The 22,196-nt window shown below is 42.6% G+C and overlaps 1 protein-coding gene across 3 annotated transcripts in view; it reads left to right on the forward strand.

The window, feature by feature from the left end:
* SEMA6A (semaphorin 6A) overlaps window positions 1-22,196 on the forward strand; it is a 128,308-nt gene that overhangs the window by 101,688 nt on the left and 4,424 nt on the right. For 2 of the 3 annotated variants that reach the window (XM_068979765.1, XM_068979766.1), the window contains one exon: window positions 4,087-4,242. The exons of the other annotated variant lie outside the window; for it this stretch is intronic. In XM_068979765.1, coding sequence (XP_068835866.1) covers window positions 4,087-4,242 — 156 coding nt within the window. The remainder of the gene's footprint in view (window positions 1-4,086; window positions 4,243-22,196) is intronic. 3 annotated transcript variants of the gene reach the window in all.

The raw sequence follows: 22,196 nt of genomic DNA on the forward strand, positions 1-22,196 counted from the left end.
GGATTCAGAAAAACAGTTCCTAATGGCTGCAAATGTGTTTAATAGCTCTGTGGAAACTGTCACTCCTGTGTCTAACTAGCGTCAATAAAACGCCTCTTTGAAAGTCCTAAAGTTTATCTTATAAATGGCGGCTGTACAGATACAGAAAACAACACCCAGTCTCTCCTGTCATGAAGTGAGGCAGTGTGGAGTCAATAAGCCCACTGAATTCATCCACCTTTAACCTTCTCTCATCTCTGATTCAAGCCAGAATACTGAACCCCAACAACTAGGAGAAACATTCCTCAGGAGGCGAGTGTCTTGTAGCTCAGTGTGCCCTTCAGAAAGAGAACCCAGTTAGCATCTGCTCTTTTCAATATCATACTTTGCAATCATTTCCTGTAATTGAATAATATTTATCAGATGTTGAGAAATTCAGGTCTTAAATCTCCTTGAACCAGCAGGCTCCCCAGCATTCATCAGTCGGACTAAGGCCAACTTTAACTCCCAGGTAGTTTCTCATATAGATAGAATAATTAAAGCATGGGATGCTCTTCGATTTATGGATCCCTCTTCCTGCCTTTACAAAAGGAAAGGAACTTATTAATTCCTCCACATTAACACTTTAAAGGACAATCCCCATTCGCTCCATCAGTGGTTTCTGTGATGACACTAAAGAGTTGGAATTTTCCTTTCAGCTAATAATTCTGTCCATTTCAGGCCCAGTCTCTCCAGTGTAAAGTGGTTAGATGATTAACTGACCATCAAAATGAGGGCTGATTCAGTCAGTACTTACAAAAGCACAGGAGACTTTATTTACACCAACTACTGCAAAAGATGCTTATTTTGAATCTAATAAACCTAGAAGAGATTTAATTCATTCATTTGCAGACATCTGCTTAGGGCCTACTATGTGCCAGGCACTAGACTAGGTACTCTTTTTGTACCATCAAAAGAAAAACCAAATAGCTGTTTTTATGAGCCCAGATATAAACAAGGAAGCCAACCCCAAAGTCCAAAGTGCACCCACTGTGTCTAGCCATGTCCTTTACATGTTCCCATAATACTGAAGCCCAGTGGCTGAGTACAGACTCATAGAGTGACCCACAGAACAAGTACTGCCTAACTCTGAAAAAAAGAATCATTCAATAACCCATGCAAACTCTGCATGGTAGAAGCTCTCTGCAATACCGATTACATATACAAGAACCCCTTTTTAGTGAATTGGACCCTGACTGTCTTCTTCTCTCATCCTCTCTTGTACTGATTTAGTGCCTCCTCTGTGTCTAATTGGCTACCATCACCGTTAATAGGTTAGAGTAGTTTGAAGGGTCTCTAACCTCTGGAATTATTAATACAAAGACTTGTAGATATAGAGAAACAATTTGATGCATACTGGAGTTAACTTTTAAAATCTATTTCTTGGTATATTGTAAGAATAATACATAATTAGCTCCACTGATTAAAATTATGACTTTTCGTATTGGATTAACAAGACAAAATTATAGGTTCCAAATTGTTGACCTGTAATACCATATCCACAAATGATTGCCTATTTTTGTTGCATGATTTTGGTTACAGTCTCTTAGGGAATGCACAAAAACAACATAGCCCATAGAATCAGACTCTAAGAAGAAACATGAGTGATACCTATTTAACAGTTGGAGAGGTCGTAATAACAAGGTCATAATAATACACTTCTTTGATTTCAAATGAAGGACGGCTGCTTACGGGTGCTTTCACATGGTAGTTCTAAAATTCCTGAGAATCAGGCACTGCTTTCTCCGACTATCTACTTCCACCACTGACACACACTGTCTGTCCTCGAGCATACGTTTCAAAGATTACAAGCCTCATGCTGCTCTATTTTTCTCTTCCATTTGAGTATATACGATGCATGGTTTCTCTAGATTTACATGGAGAAAACGGAGATGTGGTGGGTATTAAACTAACATTTCAGCAATAGGCAGAAGCTGATTTCTCACATTTGCGTGCAACATTTTCCTACCTAACTACCATCTGGTCCATACTAATTTCCTCTCATAGCCATAGCTTTCCATTACCAATGACTTTTCCGTGTATTTGCAGCATATGGTCCAGGAACTCTTTTCTACAGAGAATGTGTCCCTTAGGCATATATTTCCCCTAGATTACCGTATTAAGAAATGTTCTGCCTAAACCATACTTATGGCATTACCATAAAATTGCCCCTTGAACACAGTTAAATTGAAAGCGCTCAAAATGCATATCAATTCAGGTAAAAGAAGTTCTTGCTACTTGGAGGAAAGGCTTCATTTTTCCTCCCCCCTCTTTCTGACTCACTACTAAGCTATTTCTCACTGTTTGGGTGCTGAAGTCTCTCTTAGGTTGACACTATGTTTCATGAGAGCATGGTTAATTCAACAGCAGAAAATAGAGGCTGTATTTTAGACCTCAATATAAGCATAAAGGAAGTAAAAGAAAGTCTGTATTTCCAATTCCAGGTTATTAATTTTCCTACTCATGTTCTCTTATCAGTACTGGGAGATGAAATGTGAAACCCAGAAATGTAAAAAACAAACAAGCTAGATGCAAGCATTCTTGAGTTTTAAATGAACATGTTTTTAGCGGTTGGATATGAACTAGACTCTTTGCAGCAAAGCAGATATTTGAAGCTGTGTAGAAGCCAAACAAGCCCTACACAGAAAGAGGCCTCTTAAATGTTACCAAAGCTTTGTGGTAACGTTTTAAATGTAGAGCTCCCACGGAAATCCTATAGCTTAGATACTCACTTGGCTTGCTTGCTTTTCCTTGCTTTATTCACACACACACGTTATATATATAACCATGTATGTATATGGTTACATGGTTTGTAATTTACAGTATTAAAGTCTCCTGAAAATCCAACTTGCAATAATAATTGTGAAAAAGAAGAATGCAGTGCATTCACTAGAATCTTTCTTTCTGGTGGCCGGCATTTTATTTATCACATGTGTGGTGATCACAGCCCAAGGCTGCAGTCACTTGTGAAATCTGTCCTACTTTCTACCAAAGGCATCAAGTACACATTCACAGTAGTTCCCTGATGTCTTTTTTAAAATTGTTCAAGAGGTTGCTTCTATAGGTAAGATGGTTTAATAAGCCAAAGACTCCACTTGAAAATCATAGAGAGGTTATTTTTTATTTCCACCAGAGAGAACAGGTAGTGGGGCTTCTTTAAATCATTGTGACAGTTTAGATCAAAGCGCCAGATGCGATCTGCATTTAACCTTGTGGGATGATGGAAAGGAAGGCTTAGAAATGTATTTACAGGAAATGTCCAATTTCTGCCATAACTCCCAACCTGGCCATCCTTCTTCTAGCATTATCCTGCAGTAGGCGACTCTGGATCTCAGGAAGCTCTCCCTTTCTAGTCTGAATCGTATTAGTCATGGTGGCCTCAAAACCCACCTCTCACGGGTATGAGTCAGGAGACCATGAAACTTAACTTGGTTTGAGTAAGACACAAAAGGCAAAGCCATAACAAGGCAGAACAGTTGAGCCCTGTATTCCAGACAGGAGGGCTAGAGCAGCTCCCTTTAGAAAGCGGAATGCCTGTGAGGCTGCGCTGCTGCCAAATACCCAACACATCCTCCATGGGAAAGGCTCAGGGCAGCTGCGTTGTCTGTGACAGGGCAGAGACTCACCCACTACCATACACCTGCCCCATCATCATGAATGTCACCCCCTGAGTGGACACATTCTGCCTTAGTGCTGCTAAGGGAATACCGAGGGACTCTGATATTTCCTGAGCACCTACTATGTGTCAGACACTGCTAGGTACTTCCAGCATGATGCCACTTTATCTTCCAAACACTGGAGGCCTCTATTTTGTGCACAAGGAAAACCAAGGCCCAGGGAGGTTAAGTGATTCCCTCAAGCAGGAGAGACAAGACCTGGCCCTTCACCCCCTAACTGCAAGTTCAAGGGCCCTTCTGCCGAATCCTACCACCCGCCTTATTAGGTCTAGGGCAACCCCCTTTGAGTCTTTTACCGCGAGCTTGGGTGTCCCACCTCCTGGCCTCTGAGCAAAGAAAAAGCAGGGGTCTCCGGTGATGTCTTCCCTAACTGTATTTGTGATGAAAACAGGGCACTCCAGTTCCCTCCTGCCCAGCACCACCACGTCCGATTCGGCGGCTCAAGAGGGGTATGAGTCTAGGGGAGGAATGATGGACTGGAAGGAGTCACCCGACAGCACAGACTCTTTGGGGGCAGTGTCTTCCCATAATCACCAAGACAAGAAGGGTAAGGCCTTGGAAGCACCTCTTCCTCTGCGGGGAGAGGGAGGGAGGAGCGGGGAGGACTGTGTAACTGCTTCCAGCTGAACCGCAGCAGCGTTTAAGGAACGGACCTCCAACATACTCTGATGGAAAGCATCTCAGAAAAGACTGCAACCCAATCCTCTGTGCTAGGCTTGATCCGAAATGATTCCCCAACCAAGGAGAAACCACACAAAACAAATAACACATCCTCTCAGCTTCCTCCACCCGAGAGAAGCATGGCTTGGCCCAAAGTGGACACTGGCTCCTAAAGTCCCTTTCCACTCCTCTTAGTTCATCCAGTGATTTCTGGATCCTCTTTTTTTCCCCCATAATAAGATGGAGTGCAATGCGGGCTTTGGCAAGTACATGTAATTGCAGTCAAAGCCCGTTTAATCATGAATGGAGGAGTAGCAGAGTGAAGTCTTTTCTGGCTGGTCCCATCCCTCACCCTTACAGGGGGCTGAATCTGAACAGAGCCGAGGTTCTGAGACGCACTTAATTGCCCTTAGAGGACAACAGCTAAAACAAAAAATATGTTATTTAATCAAGCAGAATTGCTATGCATTTAAAATGGAAAGGAGGCCGTGCTAAATGAAAGGGACTCTGCTGTGAACTGTCCTAAATTCTCCCCGGCTTTCTTTGCTAGAAACTAGAGACAGGAAATGTCATCTCTTTTCTCGCCATTTGCTGCTTCTGGTAACACATCCTACTTTAGTCGCAGCTGCAACCAAAGAGGCCTTTACTTGTCCAAAAACCAGTCCTGTAAATCAGAGACTGAAAAGCTCAGTTATGTTGTGAGCTGTTTCTCCCCATTCAGCATTGTTTACTTCTATATGTTTTCAAGAGTTTCATCCAAGCGGGGGTTTGAGTGTCGAGGACAGACCAGCTCTGGTGACCTTTGGAAGACAGTCTCTGTCCTGTCCTCCCCCACAGGTTTCTGTATACATACTTCCATCTCTGCTTTTAGAGAATGTTTGCTCGGCAGATTCACACTAAATTTTCATCCTTTTTTTTTTTTCCTGGCGGCTCCTCTCCTGAGAATGCCGTACACTCAGCTGCTACATGCCAAGCCCACGTGGGACGATGCAGTCCTTTTAACTTGTGAACTTACTCCCTTAATCGATTTCATTATTCTCCTGTAACTTCTTACTGCTAATATGTCCTGCCCCCCAATTTTTTTTTAAAGAAGCTGGTGTCTCGGCAGCCACTTAAGTTGGTGGGACCCCTGCTCTTCATCATCTCAAGACACCACCATATCCATTTGTGACAGGGCAGCGCTATCACCGCAGGCTATACCAGCCCTAACATGTGCCGCTATTTGTTTTGTGTGGCTCCCGACCATAGATGTGTTAGTCTTGGCCGACTACTCAAGAAGAGACAACACAGTAAAAATCACATTGTGTTTGCCCACTGCAACTTGCTGAAAAACCAAACAGCCTTTCCAGTAAAGCATTAAATATGTCAACCAAATATCTAGCAGTTGGTTATAGTCATTTCCTCCTCACTTCCCCGAGATGGATGGCGAGAATTTTCTCCAGTCGTTAACTCTCCCGGGGGACGGAGGTTATCAAAGAGTCCAATTAACACTTTGACAGATCATTTGAAAATTCGGCATTGTTCATTCTCTTGGGTCTTATTATGAATATTGACAAAGCTGGAAGCAGTCTACAGATTGTCAAACAATGGTGGCAGAGGTGATTGCATGGGTGTTTAACGTGATCACTGTTCTCGTGCTGTTAGCTCTTTGCCTTGCCCTGTCAAATTGGAACTTCATTTTTTGACAACTGATTATGTATTTGATGGGGCAACGACAACGAGTTGTTATGCCGAAATTGAAAAAATAAAAATGTGATGTAGCTTAATGTTCCTTTTACCATGATTTTTTATGATTTTGATTTCCATTTTGCTCTGAAGTGTTTTTTTTCTGTTGAATGTTCATGATTTATTTCCAACTTAATGTTCATGATTTATTTCCAACTTTTCTTTGGTTTTGCCAAGCGCTGTGTGGTATGACTTGGTGATGGCGTGACTCTGTTGGAAAAGTCTTGTTTCTTTTCTGACTCATGATGACGTCCTTTAACTTGACCCAATCTGTGATCCCCTTGCTTCTTTTCATTCCCTGATGTGGGCGCCTTAATGATGTCACATCCGTGCGTGCAGCATCTCCTGGGATGCAAGAGTTTTGTGGGTTTTCTGCGGGCCTCTGATGGGTCCTCTTTTCACTGGGCCGATTGTCTCATGGGAATGTGACATTTGTGTGCCCTGGCTTTAGGAGCTAAATATACTCTGGAATTGTTTCTAAAATACCACACATTTCCCCGCTAAGCAGAAAATGGTATCTGCTGACCAGTTAGCTGAAGAGGAATCAAGTGTCTGGTGCCCTTTTTACTTTGGCTGCTGGGCAGTGGGGGGAAAAAGCCAGTGAGCAGATGAGCCCGGAGCTCTGCTCTGCAGAAATGCTGAGCACCACTGGGCTGGTCCCCTCCTGGTCTCGCTTCATCTTCCAAACAGTTCTGCATTTCCAGAGTATGTTTGCTTGCCTTTTTCTTTCTTTCCCTTGCTGTGTCTTTCGTCTTGATTTAATTCTGTGCGTCCCCCACATTCTGTCAAAGCACCGTTCCGCACCTTGCAATCTAACCCCCTTCTGCTACCATTGTTCTCAGCCTCCCCTTTTCAAAATATTAATAATAGATGCAAGCCCTCTGCCCCTCTGCGGACCGTTCCAAGGCTCTTTCCTTCTACACTGGGGGGTAGTGTTCTGACACTGTTTGTGTATATACAGTCATGCCAACAAAGTGTGAGAAGAGACCCGCAAAGCACACAGAAGCATTATCACAGAAAATGAAGTAATTTTCTCTCTCAGTAACTGGCCTTGCCCTTCATTACCCTACTGGCCTTGTCTAATGTCACTTGTCCTTGTTGCTTTTCTTTAAAATTGCCTGATATCTTTCAAGCCCTAGATTCATTAGGAAAAAACACAGCCAACTGCCCTGTTTTATCTCTGGCTCCCTAGATGTCTGGAGCCTCTACTAGCCAGCCCTTTAATCACCAAGCTGATAAATTAGAAGCAGCCCTGGCTACTTCTTTCTTGGTTTTGCCACATTTAAAAATATATATTATTTATTCATCCTATAACTATTGAGGTGGTAATGGGTAGTTACAAAGAGGCTCTAACTACCTATGAATAAGAAAGAAAATCCAGTTTATTTTTAGATTTGGCTTGTCTCCCCTCACCAGCCCCCCCTTCCCACAGCAAAAGAAATAAGAGCTTTCTTTTTTAGGTTGAGCAATAGTGAGAAGTAATAGCCACTCTTGTGCCTCGTTTCTGACCCAAAGTAACAGTCCTCTAAAACCTGATTTCTAAGAAGACTGCAAGATAGGTGAGGGGAGTAGCCAGGACAGCTCTGCCAAGAGCGCTGTGGAGCATAAATGTCTGATGGACACAGGGACCACTGCCCTCAGGACACAGGAATAAGCCAGATGAGAAGAAAATCTCCTTCAGAGCTTATTTTCTAGAGTTCTCATGAGTTCTCAGAAAGCTGATGAAATAGTCGATATGTAGAAAAATGTTCCCATTGGATTGGAAGTGCCAGAGCTGTAGTATGCATATATATTTTGGGAAATCTTTGAAACAAGTTATTATCACATTATTATATTTAGTCAAGAAGATGTGCTCAATTCAGACCAGGAAAAGATGTAGAAACAGAATTTAAATTAGAGATCAAATGAATAATTTAAACTAAAATGTACAGCAAATGATGAATATATTTTAATCAATGTACAAGCTGTTTTGTAAGCAATTTTTAGTCTGGGAAATAATATTCCCTTAAGATTCAGAAGGTCTATAAAGGCTGCTGAGTATACTGTCCACACTTTCTAACAATCCTGAATGGAATTGCATAAATCATAGAGTTTATCAACAATCCTCTTTACAGCCAATTCTTTATTCCTCAAGTACATCATAGCCTCCAAGGAGGACAGGTCACATCTTAGAAGAGATGGTTTAAATGACTCAGAGACATCACGGCCTTCAATACCGAATCATACGGTGGAAAGTCAATGCCCTTGTCATTTCTCCTTCCATCTTCTTCGTTCTGTCAAAACAAAAGTCTGTTTGGTGCTTTAACAACTCCAGAAACTCACTACTACGCTTTCGAGAAGGAAGAACAGGCTTTAGATGGCTTTGCCATGCAGCTGAAGCTAGCTGGAACTAACTCTGTTTTACTTTCAGTTAATTTGATTTGGGGGCTTCCCAGGTGGCTCAGTGGTAAAGAATCCACCCGCCAAGGCAGGAGACACAGGAGACTCAAGTTCGATCTCAGGTCAGGGAGATCCTCTGGAGTGGGAAATGGCAACCCACTCCAGTATTCTTGTCTGGAGAATCCCATGAATGGAAGAGCCTGGTGAGCTATAGTCCATGGGGTCGAAAAGAGTCAGACACAGCTTAGTGACTGAGCATGCAGTTTCATTTCTGTGGTTACCTTCTAGTTATGAAAAGTGACACTTTTTCCCATTTATGATAATGATATAAACTTTCTACCTGAAACACATTTTAAAGGCAATTTAAATAAAATACTAAGTAAATGCGGATGTAGGAAGTAGAGGGATACAGGAATACTAAAAGTAAATAACACTGTAGGTGAGACTCCTTGATTTGCAGCACTATTAGCTGACGACTAAACTGTGGGTCAGAGAAGGCAATGGCAAGCCACTTCAGTACTCTTGCCTAGAAAATCCCAGGAATGGGGTCGCACTGAGTCAGACACGACTGAAGCGACTTAGCAGCAGCAGCAGCAAACTGTGGGTACCTCTGGCCTGGAGCAATTAACAGAGTACAGAGAGGATTAAATTACCACCAAAACTGTGCTTCTGGCATTTGGAAGAACGAGATTGAATGAGGATGCTTACCTTATACTGGCTGGGCTCTGACCGCTTCAATTATACAGTCTAGTGCTCTTCTGATTTCTCTTCCAACTACAGAGCTTTGTGATTAGAGATGAGAAGTTTGGTCAAGAAGGAATCGAGAGCGCGATGGATTTAGACTAAAAAATTAGTCATCCTAGGCTTGTTAAGCATCTGGAGAGATCCTTTCCAGACCAGCAGTGAGCATCCAAGTATAGACAACAGCTCGTTACTTCCCTAATTGCGGCCCAGGGACAGTGTACCTCCAGCACTTGCACTTTTCCAAGATCTGTAAGGACTCTTGTGCTACAGCGCATCCCGTTGGCCTGGCAATAACCTTTCCTTGACCTTTTCTTTCCCTTTTCTCTCTTTCAAACTTTACCTACTGTGAGTCCCAAACCCTAGAGTCAGAGTTTCATCGTGAACAGACTAAGAAACCCCATTTTCAGACAGCATGTTTGGTAACAGAGTCTAGCCCAACTGCTTCTGCATTTTAACCATCTGTAATGCTTAAAATGCCAACAAAGGTCCATATAGTCAAAGCTATGGCTCTTCAGGTAATCATGTAATGTACAGGTGTGAGAGTTGGATCATATAGAAGGCTAAGTGCCAAAGAATTGATGCTTTCACACTGTGATGCTGAAGAAGACCCTTGAGAGTCCCTTGGGCAGCAAGGAATTCAAACCAGTCAGTCCTAAAGGAAATCAACACAGAATGTTCATTGGAAGGCCTGATGCTGAAGCTGAGGCTCCAATACTTTGGCCACCTGGTGTAAAGAGGCAACTCATTGGAAAAGACCCTGATGCTGGGGAAGACTGAAGGCAAAGGAAGAGGGGGCAGCAGAGGATGAGATGGTTAGATAGGATCGCCGACTCAATGGACAAGACTTTGAGGAAACTCCAGGACACAGTGGAGGACAGAGGACTCCACGGGGTGGCAAAGAGTCCGACATGACTTAGTGACTGAACAACAATGCTTAAAATCTAAGGGATGAAGCTTTTAAAACATCTCATTTCTCCCAATGGGGAAAGAGATCTCTTGGCTCCTAGCAAGTCATATGCAGGTGATCATATATACACAGAAAATTATTGCTGATGAAGGTAATAAAGGCAGAAAAATAAGCATCTTTTCCTGACTCGTAAACTTGGACTGCGCTTTTTTTCTGCCATTTCTTCAGTAACATTAACATAACAAAAATGTTTTCTGAGGAGTCTTCAAGCAAAATTTATTACTGGCTCCACTGTACAGTAGTGGATGCCAATAAGGAGTTAGAGGCTAAACTGGAGATAGACAGAGTTCTTGTCCAAGAAATATCAAACCGCCAGACAGATGAAGCACACACAGACACAAAAATGCACCAGAAAGTCTTTACGACCACTGTTATCCTTGTTCACAAGGCAAAATGGTGCACAGCAGCTTTAGAAAAAGATATTAGACAACTGAAGATAACTTGGCTGGACACATCAAGGACACAGGACTTGGGAACAGTTTCCCAGCCCCTTTTCTCTAGTCGCCCCCTTCAGTACCAGTATTATAGCAGTCATATAGCACTTGACAGGGAGGATGAGGGAAAGGAGGTGTCTTTGGTACAGAACTCATATTTAAAATTTTTGTGGAAATGCTGGCAAAGGTGGGCTCTTTTTGAACACTCTGAGCTTTATTTCAAAAAAAAAAAAACCTAAAAGCTCAACAGTAATTTTCAGAGTTTTTACTAATAAAACCTGTAGTATCACAGCCATTTTTAAATGTGATAGAACAGGACAGTCTTGGAAGCAAAAGGGCTTCGGGGGGGGTTCTGTTTGATGGGGAGGGGGCTGCCAGTGGGGAGACAAAGGGCTGCAACTTCCACTTAACAACCAACAACTAACTCAGCCAGGTGGAAGCATGCCTGGCGAGGCCCAGGGAGATGGGGGACCGGTGGCTGTTTTCCCCACAATGCTTTTGAGTAAGACTTCACTTATTTCTGGTTTTGAGAGGGAGAGGAAAGGTATCCTTCAAAATTCATAAGAAATTTGGCATCTACGTGGTTGCTGATAAAGAAAAATACAATTCATGAAATGTAGTCCATTCGTATAGTTTTAAATTTGTAAACTGTGCTATACCTGCCCCTTAAAGATTTACTATCATTGTTATTATGCTCTGTTAAACTGTTTTAATCTCCAAAAGTTTAAAGTCTGAAGAATAGTGATGGGTAACGAATAGATGTGCATCAGCTGGGGGTGGAAGAGTAGGGCTGCTAACATTAAATACAGAGTACTCAGTTAAATGTGAATTTCAGAGAAACCATTAATAACTTTTTAGTATAAGTGTGCCCCACCTGTTTCATGGGACATGCTTACACTAAAACATTATTATTTATCTGATGCTGAAATTTAGCCAAGAGTTCTGCATATTGATTTGCTACCTTAGCAATTCTATTGAAGAGGCTGCTGATAATTTATTCAGTAAGTATATAAGATTTAATCTGTAGTCTACATTTGCCCTTTAACTCTTAGGAAATTTATAGTAACCTACATAAGAGCAATTAAAGTAAAAATTTCATTCTGGGAAAAAATATTTTCATTATATCTAATTCCAGAGAAACATCACTAAAAGTTGTATATGTGTTTGGATATTAGGGTAATTGAAAAAATTATCACTAAAAGTAAGCTTTCAAGTGTCACTTTTAAGTGAAGAAGGCTCAGAAATCAAATTGTTCCTAAACAAAGACAAGATTAAAACCACTGTTTCTAATTTTAATTTAACCTCAGGTTTTTTATCAACTATTATGTAACTATATGGGGTTTTTTTCTATAATTATTTGGATGCCTTTTTTTTTTCATTTCTCATTTCCATGACTTTGAAGGAGATGAACTAGAATCCAGAGAGCACTAGAAAATAATAGTCAATTTCACAGTTAATTTAATCTAACAGAAAATGGTATAATGGTGACACTAACCCTAGTCGCAAAGAAAGACATGCGTTTCAGTCACTCAGTCGTGAGCGATTTTTTGCAACCCTCTGTCCATAGGATTCTCCAGGCAGGAATACTGGAGTGGGTTGCCATTTCCTCCTTCAGGGGATCTTTCCAACCCAGGGATTGAACCCGAGTCCCCTGCAGCTCTTGCACTGGCAGGCAGATTCTTTACCACTGAGCCAGCTGGGAGGCCCCAAAGATGTAGTAATTTAACTACACTTTGGTAACATTAACCCTAGCTCAGTTGGTAAAGGACCTGCCTGCAATGCAGGAGACCCAGGTTCAATTCCTGGATCGGGAAAATCCCCTGGAGAAGGAAATGGCAACCCACTCGAGTGTTCTTGCCTGGAGAATCCATGGACAGAGGAGCCTGGCGGGCTACAGTCCATGGGGCCACAAGAGTCAAGACACGACTTAGCGACTAAACCACCAACCCTAGTATCAAAGAAAGGGAAAACAGCAACTTTCCTTCATTCCTTTCTTCATGCACTCAAAACATTCAGCAGACATGTGTGCCATATGGGAGCCTTCTGCTGAGTGCTACAGTACAGGCTGATCTGACTCACGGAGCCTATACGCAAGGAGCCTGCAGATTAGCAGGGGCCCACAGGCGGCCTCCTGGCTAGCAGTGTGGCATGGCAAAGGCTGAGTTCAGAGAAGCATATAAAGGGTCAGAAAGGGAGCTGATATTGAAATGCTAGTCTGCAACCTTAAAAGTCACGCCCAGGGGTTTTCGCTTTACCTGTAGGCAGTGGGTGGGAGGGAGGGAAGCACAGAGATCAAAGAGACTGACAGATGATAGATAAATAATAAATTGATTATTAAGTCCTACAGATTGTTAATTACACATACACAATATATTTGGAAAATGGAATTTTGCATCAGTTTTGAATCTATAGTATTACTTTCTACAGCTGTTTCATGCTGAACTAAGACCTCTGTGCTGGTAAAGCTGAGCCCCAGACTCCGCCTTCTCTGTCACTGGGTAAAACACTGGGGCTCAGGGGACACGCCAGACTTCATCCAGAACAGATTTTGAAATGGGGGGTCAAGGGGAGACTGAGAAAGAAATGATAATATAATTCAGGGTGCCACCATTTGGGGCTTCCCAGGTGGCACTAGTGGTAAAGAACCCACCTGCCAGAAAAGGAATCTATTGGTAGTCTCTGATGTTTCTTTGAGGCACCAAGGAAAATGATTTATTGTGAGCCAGCCAGGCACTGGGCTCTCTACTGGACGACCTGGAAGGTTCCCTGTGAGCATGGGCGTTTGGGGGTGGGGCAGCAAGATACCCACGTGGTCAACTGTAATTGTTCTTTCAGCCGCACAGGCAGAGATGTAGATTTGATCTAATTAATTTTGTATCCTCTTGACAACTTGCTAAATTTATCTGGGGTCTTGATGAGATTATTGTGGAAAGGGTAGAAGGAAAAGAAGTTAAATGTCAGCCATGTAGAAAGCTGTTTCGTCTCCCTGCCTGCCTGAAAGTGCACACCAATATTTGAATTTTCTTTTCTAGAGATACCAATTAATCCTTTTATCTTCACCTAACATCATTTTCTCAAAAAAAAAAAGGACTCAAATTATGATTAGAGAGACTTTAATTTTTTATTTTAAAATCAGCAACTTAAATCTTGGGGTGTTAAAAAAAATCAGTTCATCTCTAAAAGTGCTACTTACTTTAATCTGTAGCTACTTTTTTAAGCCACATCACCCTTGACATGAATTCATTTTGCCCCATCTTTTCCTTCAGTCTTTTTCCCCCCTTTCTCTCCTATCTTTTGCACAAAAACACACACAAATGACAAAGTTTTCTGACAGCTTAATGGAACTTTCAAGGACTACAGGGACTAGGTTAGGCATGATCATATTAACTGAACATCTGGTGTAGTTAAAAATGTGCTCTTTAATTGGCTCAACTGCACTGTGTTCAGCTAAAATTTGTTTTGTCCTCACAATAAAATTGGGAAGAGTCAGTGTGTATTTTGGAGCACATATACTAATGGGAAAATAATACTAGCTTTGTCTCAGAACTCTTTCTGATAGCCTCGTTTCTTGGAGTTAAAAAAAAAATGCTTGTTATATACAGGTTTGACTTTGCAAACCTCACTGCTCCACAGACAAAGTAGTCTAGCAAGGGCAAAATGGTGGAAACAGGGAAATTTCTTGAGGATAGCCTCTCTTTTCTTGACGTTATACATGAGAATGGCCTCAAAAGCTGCAAGAGTTGCTCAGAATAAATACATAATTCATGCCATTGCTATAGAAGGAAAGAGGATGGAAGCGCTGTATCCACTCGGTGGTTGCAGGGAGACTCAGGCTATGCAAGTCATAATAGGTAAAGTCCTGCCAAGCGTTTGACTGTGCTGCAGGCCTGAGCAGACCCACAAGAACCCCATCAGACATCAGTCTCCCAGCACTTCAGCCACAGAAAGACTCTAGAGTCAACCAGTGAGACACAGTTGATAAATTCACATATATTGGGTACAGAGAACACGGGCTCCTCATCTGTGTCAGAAAGCTAATTACGGGTGATATGAAGGTTTGTCATCCTTAATTAGTATTTCTTAAGCTCTTGTAAGTCTATAGCTGAGTGTTATCTTTGTAAAGAGATTCCTTTTTAATGGGACAATAGGAATTTTCTACTGCAATTATTTTTAAAATTTGTGTTTTTAAAAAAGATGCACTCTTTTTCAAATATGTATCTGCAATTAGATTTCTCCACTGAAGGAAGGCGCAGCCATTAGGAACTGTATAGAGATAATGGAAGTTCAGTACAATCACCACAGACAGCTCTCATTAGGAGAGAAAATGATGTCAAGAAATTTACAGGGCAGCACACTGCGTTATGCCTAACCTTTTGGACATATTAGAGCCTGTCATTTCCAGTCCTACCGCCTCTTGTTATTCATAAATAATAGATAACACTGGACACAATCATCTGACATTTGTTAAGGTAATAAATATACCCTAAGTGCTGACGGGTCTTGCACTCCGTGATTTAAAAGCACACAGCAGAAATTTAATGTAACTTAAAATGTCTTATATAATTCTATGGGTTTGCAGATTCAGTTCAGCTCAGCAGATGTGTAAGCACCGAGCTCTGCTGAGTGCACTGTTGTAAAGCAGGACCTTCATTTGAGGAATAGAGCATGAGCTCAGGTCCCCTACTTCTATCCAGAAAAGAAAGGAAAAGAATCTTCCTGAGTTTTTTATTCTCTGGTCTGATCGTGGCGAGGTAGGGGAAAAGATCCCCTGAACCAGACGTCCCTTGATGGCCGTGCATTGTTTGAGTGGAGGAGATTTCCAGGTGACATGGGATGCAAGCTTTAAAGGAGGATGCTCTATGCAACTATTTAGTAGTGAGTTCCTACCAAGCTTCTCTTTCCTCTGTCCCTGAGACCCAGTCCTGACTGGGCTCTCTTGTACTATCCACTAACTGAAGGCTCCTGGGACAGAGATGGGGAGCATGAGAAATTCCTGTGACTTTATGGCGGGGCAGTTAAAGAGACGGCGGGCGTTCTCCCAGCAGCTTCTGGCTCTAGCAGAAGGGGCTGACTCTGTTACAGAAGAAGTGGTGCACTGTTTTAGGCCATGCATCAAGCTTTGGTCAGGTGCCAAGGGGACGTGTTAGGGAGGCGCTGTTCTCGCCAATAAAATCACATCGATTTTGTATTCTTTGTCAGAATGTGGCAACTGCAAGGAAATGTCATACACAAGACCCACTACAGATTCATACTCTTGTGAACATCAAGGAAGATTGCATTATTATATTTTTTATTTTACAAATAATTTAGCAGGTCTGGCTATACATTGCCTCAGTGCTGTCTGGGGTTGGACTTCAAAGTGAAACACTTTGATGTTGTTCTCTGGAATATTATTCCTATCATTTAGGGCAGTGCCTCTCAAGCTTTAGCGAATGTATGAATCATCTGGAGGCCTTGTTAAAACACAGATTTCTGAACCCAATCTCCAGAGATTCTGATTCAAAAGTTCGAGTAGGACCCAAGGATTTATTTCCAACAAGTTACGAATACGGAGTCACCCTAATTTAGGACACTTTTCAAATTGTATGGGCTATCTTATTTAAGGTCTCTCTCCAAGATTCTGTTATATTTTTAAATCCTTATTTCTCCATTCTTGGCTAACACACGTGAACCCAAACAACGTTTTGCATCAAAACAGTTTATCTGGAACCACACAGAAAGCAGGTAACTTGTCAGCTGGAAACACTCGCCTTACATTATTAATTGAGCATTAAATGTGTCCTGCACCGTGCTAAACGCTTTACATGAATTTGTTTATTCAATCTATTTAATCCATCCACAACACCCATCTCAGAGTCAATACTACTGGGGCTTAGAGAGATTGAGTGACTTGCCTAGGAACACAACTAGTTAGTTATAGATCCAAGACTGATATCCAGGTCTTTATGATCTCAAGATTTACATTCTTAACCAATACCCAGACTCATCTATAACCCACATTCCACGAACTATATTCCCAGTAAGTTTAAGTTTTAAGAGTATTCAAACAAACCTGTTTCCTTAACAGTGAGTTTAAGTTTTAAGAGTATTTAAACAAACCTGTTTCCTCAGATTTGTTTTATCTTTGCATTGCAGAGAAAAAAAAATCAGTGCTACAAAAAAGTCCCAAAGAACGACCCAAATTCCGCAATTTTATAAGATGATTTACTTCCTTATTTTGTAGCTTTGATGTCTCTTAAGAGAACAAAGGAAGATGGAACCGGGAAGCTGGAAAACAGAAATGCTTTGTCTGGTTTCCAAAACTTTAGATGTTGGGTTTCTAGTCTTCCAAGAAAGAAAACCTCAAAAAGAAGGAAAGTAAACCAGGCAAATTCTGCTTTAAAACTTGGCCCATCTGAAATAGTCATTACCTTTACAAAGACAGTGGCAGTTTCAATACATGGAACCACAGGTCAACATTCCAAAGCATGGCTTTTAAAAATGATCTGATCATGACCCCCATTCTAGACCTCATCTCTGCTCTGGGTGCAGTCCTCCCAGGGGCAGGGCCGAGTCTAAACTAGTGCGGCTGAGGAGGAGGAGCCAAGCAAGCACTCCCCCTGGCACGGAGGGGAAAATGAAGTGCTATGCTCATCCTCCCTTTTCTTCCTGCGATGGCATCCCCACAACAAATAAAAATGCATCAGTTTCAGAGGTGATAGGACTGGAAGTGGATTCATCCGCAGACGACCACAGGCAGCATCATTTCAATATAGGAGTTTTAAAATAGCCTCTGAACTGAGGATATTAAACAGCCAGGAAGCTGTCTCTACTGTGGCGTGGTCAGTCATTAACTTGATACCTCTGGAAGACAGACCATGGCCCCTTCTAGTACCTAATCTTCGGCCTGCCAGCGGGGGAAGAAAAAAAGATTTGAAAATAAAAGAAAAAGGGAAAGTTTGAGTTATAAACTCTGAGCCCATTTCCATGGCTGCTGGCGGGTCCGGTTATTCCTAAGCCATCTGGTTCGCATTATGCCGTGTAAGACTAGGAGAAGGCTGCTTCCTGCCGAGATAACCACAGAGAGCTCCCCCTGCACTTTCCGTGTGGTCATCTCCATGGGCCGGGGTGTGGCTCTGAGAATAAATTATCTGCAGTTAGGTTTTTCCCCTATTTGTTTTTTTCTCTCTTAGCAGGGATTACAGCGGGTCCTCTGGTTAGCGGCCGCGATGCTTGGCCCGTGACTCGTTCATTCATTCATGCTGCCTTGCAGGACTCTGAGGCTGGCATTTTGGTGCACTTAAGATTTTCAAACAAGAAAAATTGGGTTGTTGGATTCCATTCACCCAAGTTGTTATGAAGATTTCAAGGAAATTACAGGCTTGTCTTGCTATAAAGCAGAAGCAAGAGTCTATTTTTAGGGGATCCCACTCCAGAGCTTTTCTTGGTATTTTGCCATCTTTCTTAGCTCTCAGGCCCAACACGAACCCCGCTCTGGCTCAGTGGTGGAGGAAATGTCCATCCTCCTTTTTGCCTTTGCATGTTTCTCTAAAGGACACAGAGAGGCTTTGTTGTCTTTGTGGTCACCGGGTCCGCTTCACACAGATGCCTATTAATCACTTCACTATGGAGACAGACACATCCATCATATCACAGCAGCTCCGACACAGGCAGTCCAGTGAACAGGGGTGAGAGGGGAAAGCGTGCACTTAACCATTTCAAGGTTCTGACAGTCGAAGGCCTCATGTACTTAGCAAGGTAACTGGAGCGGGGATGGGTAAGGCTTTTCCTTTGGTACTTAGTTTAATAGGTGCGATAGAGTAAATGTATTTCTCTTTGTTTGGCTTCATTTTTTTGATAGGACAGGTAACATCTCCCAGCCATGTCTGTATGGTGCAGGGGATAAGTATAGTTCAAGACAGAGTCTTAATTTTAATAACAGTGATAATAAATTCAAGTAGGCTGGCTGTGCTTTTGATGCAAAGGTACTGACTCTTTGAAGCCTGTAGTTTCTCAATAATGGATTCAGTGTGGAACAGATAAGCTGAAAGTCAGCTTTCTCAGGCAAGAAGACCCTTGAAATCACAGGTAAATTAATCAGTAATTTTCCTTCCAAACGGACATGTCTTCTAAACATCTTTTTCAGAATTTCAAGGCTTTTCACAGCCTGCTTCCAAATGGGGTTCAGCTCTCACTCCTATCTTCCCCTCCAAGTACTCATTCAGTCATGCATTCGTTTACTATTTATTTAACAGCTCTTTACTGAGCACCTGTATACCTGGGGGTGCAGCCGAGCAGAAAATCTCCCCTTCCTGGAGCTGTCTGGAGCAATTTAGATGTAAAAAACAGAGCATCATAAGAGTGATGACTTTAAGGGAGAGAGGTACAGAGGTCCAGGAACCCTTAACAGAAGGAAGAGCTACACTGGCTTGAGGGAATTAGAGACAGTTTCTTCATGTCAGCTGAGACCTGAAGGAGGTCGGAGGGCTGGGAGGTGAGCAGGGGTTTTCTGGGCAGAGGGAACAGCCTGTGTGAAAGCCCAGAAGCAATGAGAATGCAGCAGAGAGGTGGTGCCTAGAGCTAGGAGGCTAGAAGGCAGCTGGACCACTGGCCATCACTGAACACAGCCTTCACGTTCCTCCCCTCCATGCCTTGGTTCTTGTTGCTTTCTCCACTTGGGTTGACATCCCATGCACTTAAAGACTTAGCTCAAACGTCAGCTCCTATATAAAGCCTTTGCCCACCCATGTTCAGTTCAGTTCAGTTCAGTCGCTCAGTCGTGTCCGACTCTCTGCGACCCCATGAATCGCAGCATGCCAAGCCTCCCTGTCCATCACCAACTCCTGGAGTTCACTCAGACTCACGTCCATCGAGTCAGTGATGCCATCCAGCCATCTCATCCTCTGTCGTCCCCTTCTCCTCCTGCCCTCAATCCCTCCCAGCATCAGAGTCTTTTCCAATGAGTCAACTCTTTGCATGAGGTGGCCAAAGTACTGGAGTTTCAGCTTTAGCATCATTCCTTCCAAAGAAATCCCAGGGCTGATCTCCTTCAGAATGGACTGGTTGGATCTCTTTGCAGTCCAAGGGACTCTCAAGAGTCTTCTCCAACATCGCAGTTCAAAAGCATCAATTCTTCAGCACTCAGCCTTCTTCACAGTCCAACTCTCACATCCATACATGACCACTGGAAAAACCAGAGCCTTGACTAGACGGACCTTAGTCGGCAAAATAATGTCTCTGCTTTTGAATATACTATCTAGGTTGGTCATAACTTTTCTTCCAAGGAGTAAGCGTCTTTTAATCTCATGGCTGCAATCACCATCTGCAGTGATTTTGGAGCCCAGAAAAATAAAGTCTGACACTTTCCACTGTTTCCCCATCTATTTCCCATGAAGTGACCCATCCATATTAGGTAGAAGCAATCATCTCATGATGCTTCTGGGCTTTGGATGTAGTTCATGTGCACACACCTATCTTCTCCCGTACTGGATCACAGACTTTGTGCCTCCTTCATCTTTGTCTCCCCAAAGCCCACCAAGGGACTTTCATCCATGCTCAGTAATTGTTTGCTGAAGACAGCCACAAGGTGCATTTGCTCAAAACCTTGTTAGTCCAGGAGAGGACAGTCAAGGTGCCAGCAACATCACAATCCAGCCCTGAGTTAGGAGAGTATCTTTTCTGAGGCATGTTGTTCCCAAGCCTGGCACTGGGCATCCTGTGCAGACTAGAGGCAATGGGAGAGAATCTTTGAGCTACCAAAAAACATTATTTAAGTAAGAAACTTGATGTTTGACATTTCAAAGTGCATGGACATTGTCATCATAGGAAAAATCAGAACTGTGTTGGGTTTCCTTTTATTTTGCCATTTATAACTGCTCTTATTGTGAATTCCATATTGTAGGGCCTGGAGGGCGGGGTTGTTCATAATCTTTTCAGCCTCTAAAGAGCTTCACACTGCCCCTCTGAGACCTCCTTCCAGCAGCCTCTGAAAACTCTCTCAGCTCAGGAAAAAAAAAAAAAGTGGAGATTCTATTCTTTCTCAGTTCTGCCAATTTAAGGCATGATTTCAGAGAAATCTTTGAGCCATTGTGTGTCTAGCTTCCTGCAATAGGAAGGTGGAAAGAATAACCATTTAGCACCTCATGACTGGTGAGAAATAGCTGGCGGTTAATGAATCAATGCAAAGGGTTTCTCAGATACTGTTTTCATTACTAATGCCCCATTTTCAACTGGTGAGACCAGAAGGCCCAGGGGTTGGTAGAGGATGGTATTCCAACAGCCCAGGGTGGAAAAGGCATCACCCTACAAAGGCCCTTCTACTTGCCTAGGGTTTCCCTGCCACTCCTGGAGCAATGATGTTCCTCCAGCCCCAGGCCTGAGCCCTTTGCAAAGACGCACTGGTTTTGTATTAGCTGATTTCGCTGGAGCACTCAGTTGTTACAAATAACCCATTTACCTTCATCCTCTCTTTTGGAATTATCCCAGAACAAGTATCTTTTTACTTTAAAAACAGTTTATCCTATTGTTACTTTGAATACATATTGAGCACCTTTATAGATTTCTTTCATTTAATGGTTGTTTGTATGATTATATTGTTATATGGAGATATAGTTATGTGATTTCAAAAGCAAATCACTTCAAAGATGACCCACCAAGTTTAGAAGTCTATTTAAAAACTGTCTCTAAATGTGTTGCAAACTCGTTTATTTAATAATTACTTAGTAAGTGCCCGACCAAGAGCCCTGGGGATGGTGAGGATTATAAATGCATATAAAATATGTACCCTACCCTCAAGGAGCTGATTATAGGATTATTACCCCACCAGGAGTCTAACTAGTAATATGCATGAGTCCTAAGTCATTTCAGTAATGTCAGACTCTTTGCAACCCCATGGACTGTAGCCCACCAGGCTCTTCTGTGCAAGGGATTCTCTAGGCAAGAATACTGGAGTGAGTTGCCAAGCCCTCCTCCAGGGGATCTTCTCAACCCAGGGATCAAACCTGTGTCTCTTTACATCTCCTGCACTGGCAGGAAGGTTCTTTACCACTAGTGCCACCTGGGAAGCCCAACTATTAATATAATCACTGTGTTTTGCTCAACATTTCCCACTGTTGTTGTTGTGTCACTTATTTCAAAATTCAGGGCCTATAGGCAATCCTGAAACAGAGGTACATGTTCCCTGATGTTGCCTCAACATATCAACCTTTTGGCAACATTTGCACGGCCCAAGGTTTGGAGCTAGGAAGAACACATCTACCCCTCCTCTGGGAGACCCACAGCAAATGGAATCTAATGGCAAAGCTGTGACTGTCACTCTTAAGCCCTCCGTGAGCTACTAACCCCTCATCTCTCTTTGGTGGCTTCCTCCGATCTTTAGATGTGTCCAGCAGACTGCTGTACTTAAGCTCTTTCTTAATCATTATTTCAACTGATTCTTGTAACTACGCAGTAAGGCATCAAGATTAAGGCTGTTCAGCCCACATTACAGATGGAAAAAACTGAGGCCCAGAGACATTGGCACTTGCTGGGTCACCCAGCAGTAAGTGGGAGCCTGCAACTCCAGGCCTTTGGAGATCTCTAGTGTTATATTACCCTCAGCCTAACTGACAGGTC

The sequence above is a fragment of the Capricornis sumatraensis genome, chromosome 9 (genome assembly GCF_032405125.1).
Source record: "Capricornis sumatraensis isolate serow.1 chromosome 9, serow.2, whole genome shotgun sequence".
Taxonomy (NCBI): Eukaryota; Metazoa; Chordata; class Mammalia; order Artiodactyla; family Bovidae; genus Capricornis; species Capricornis sumatraensis.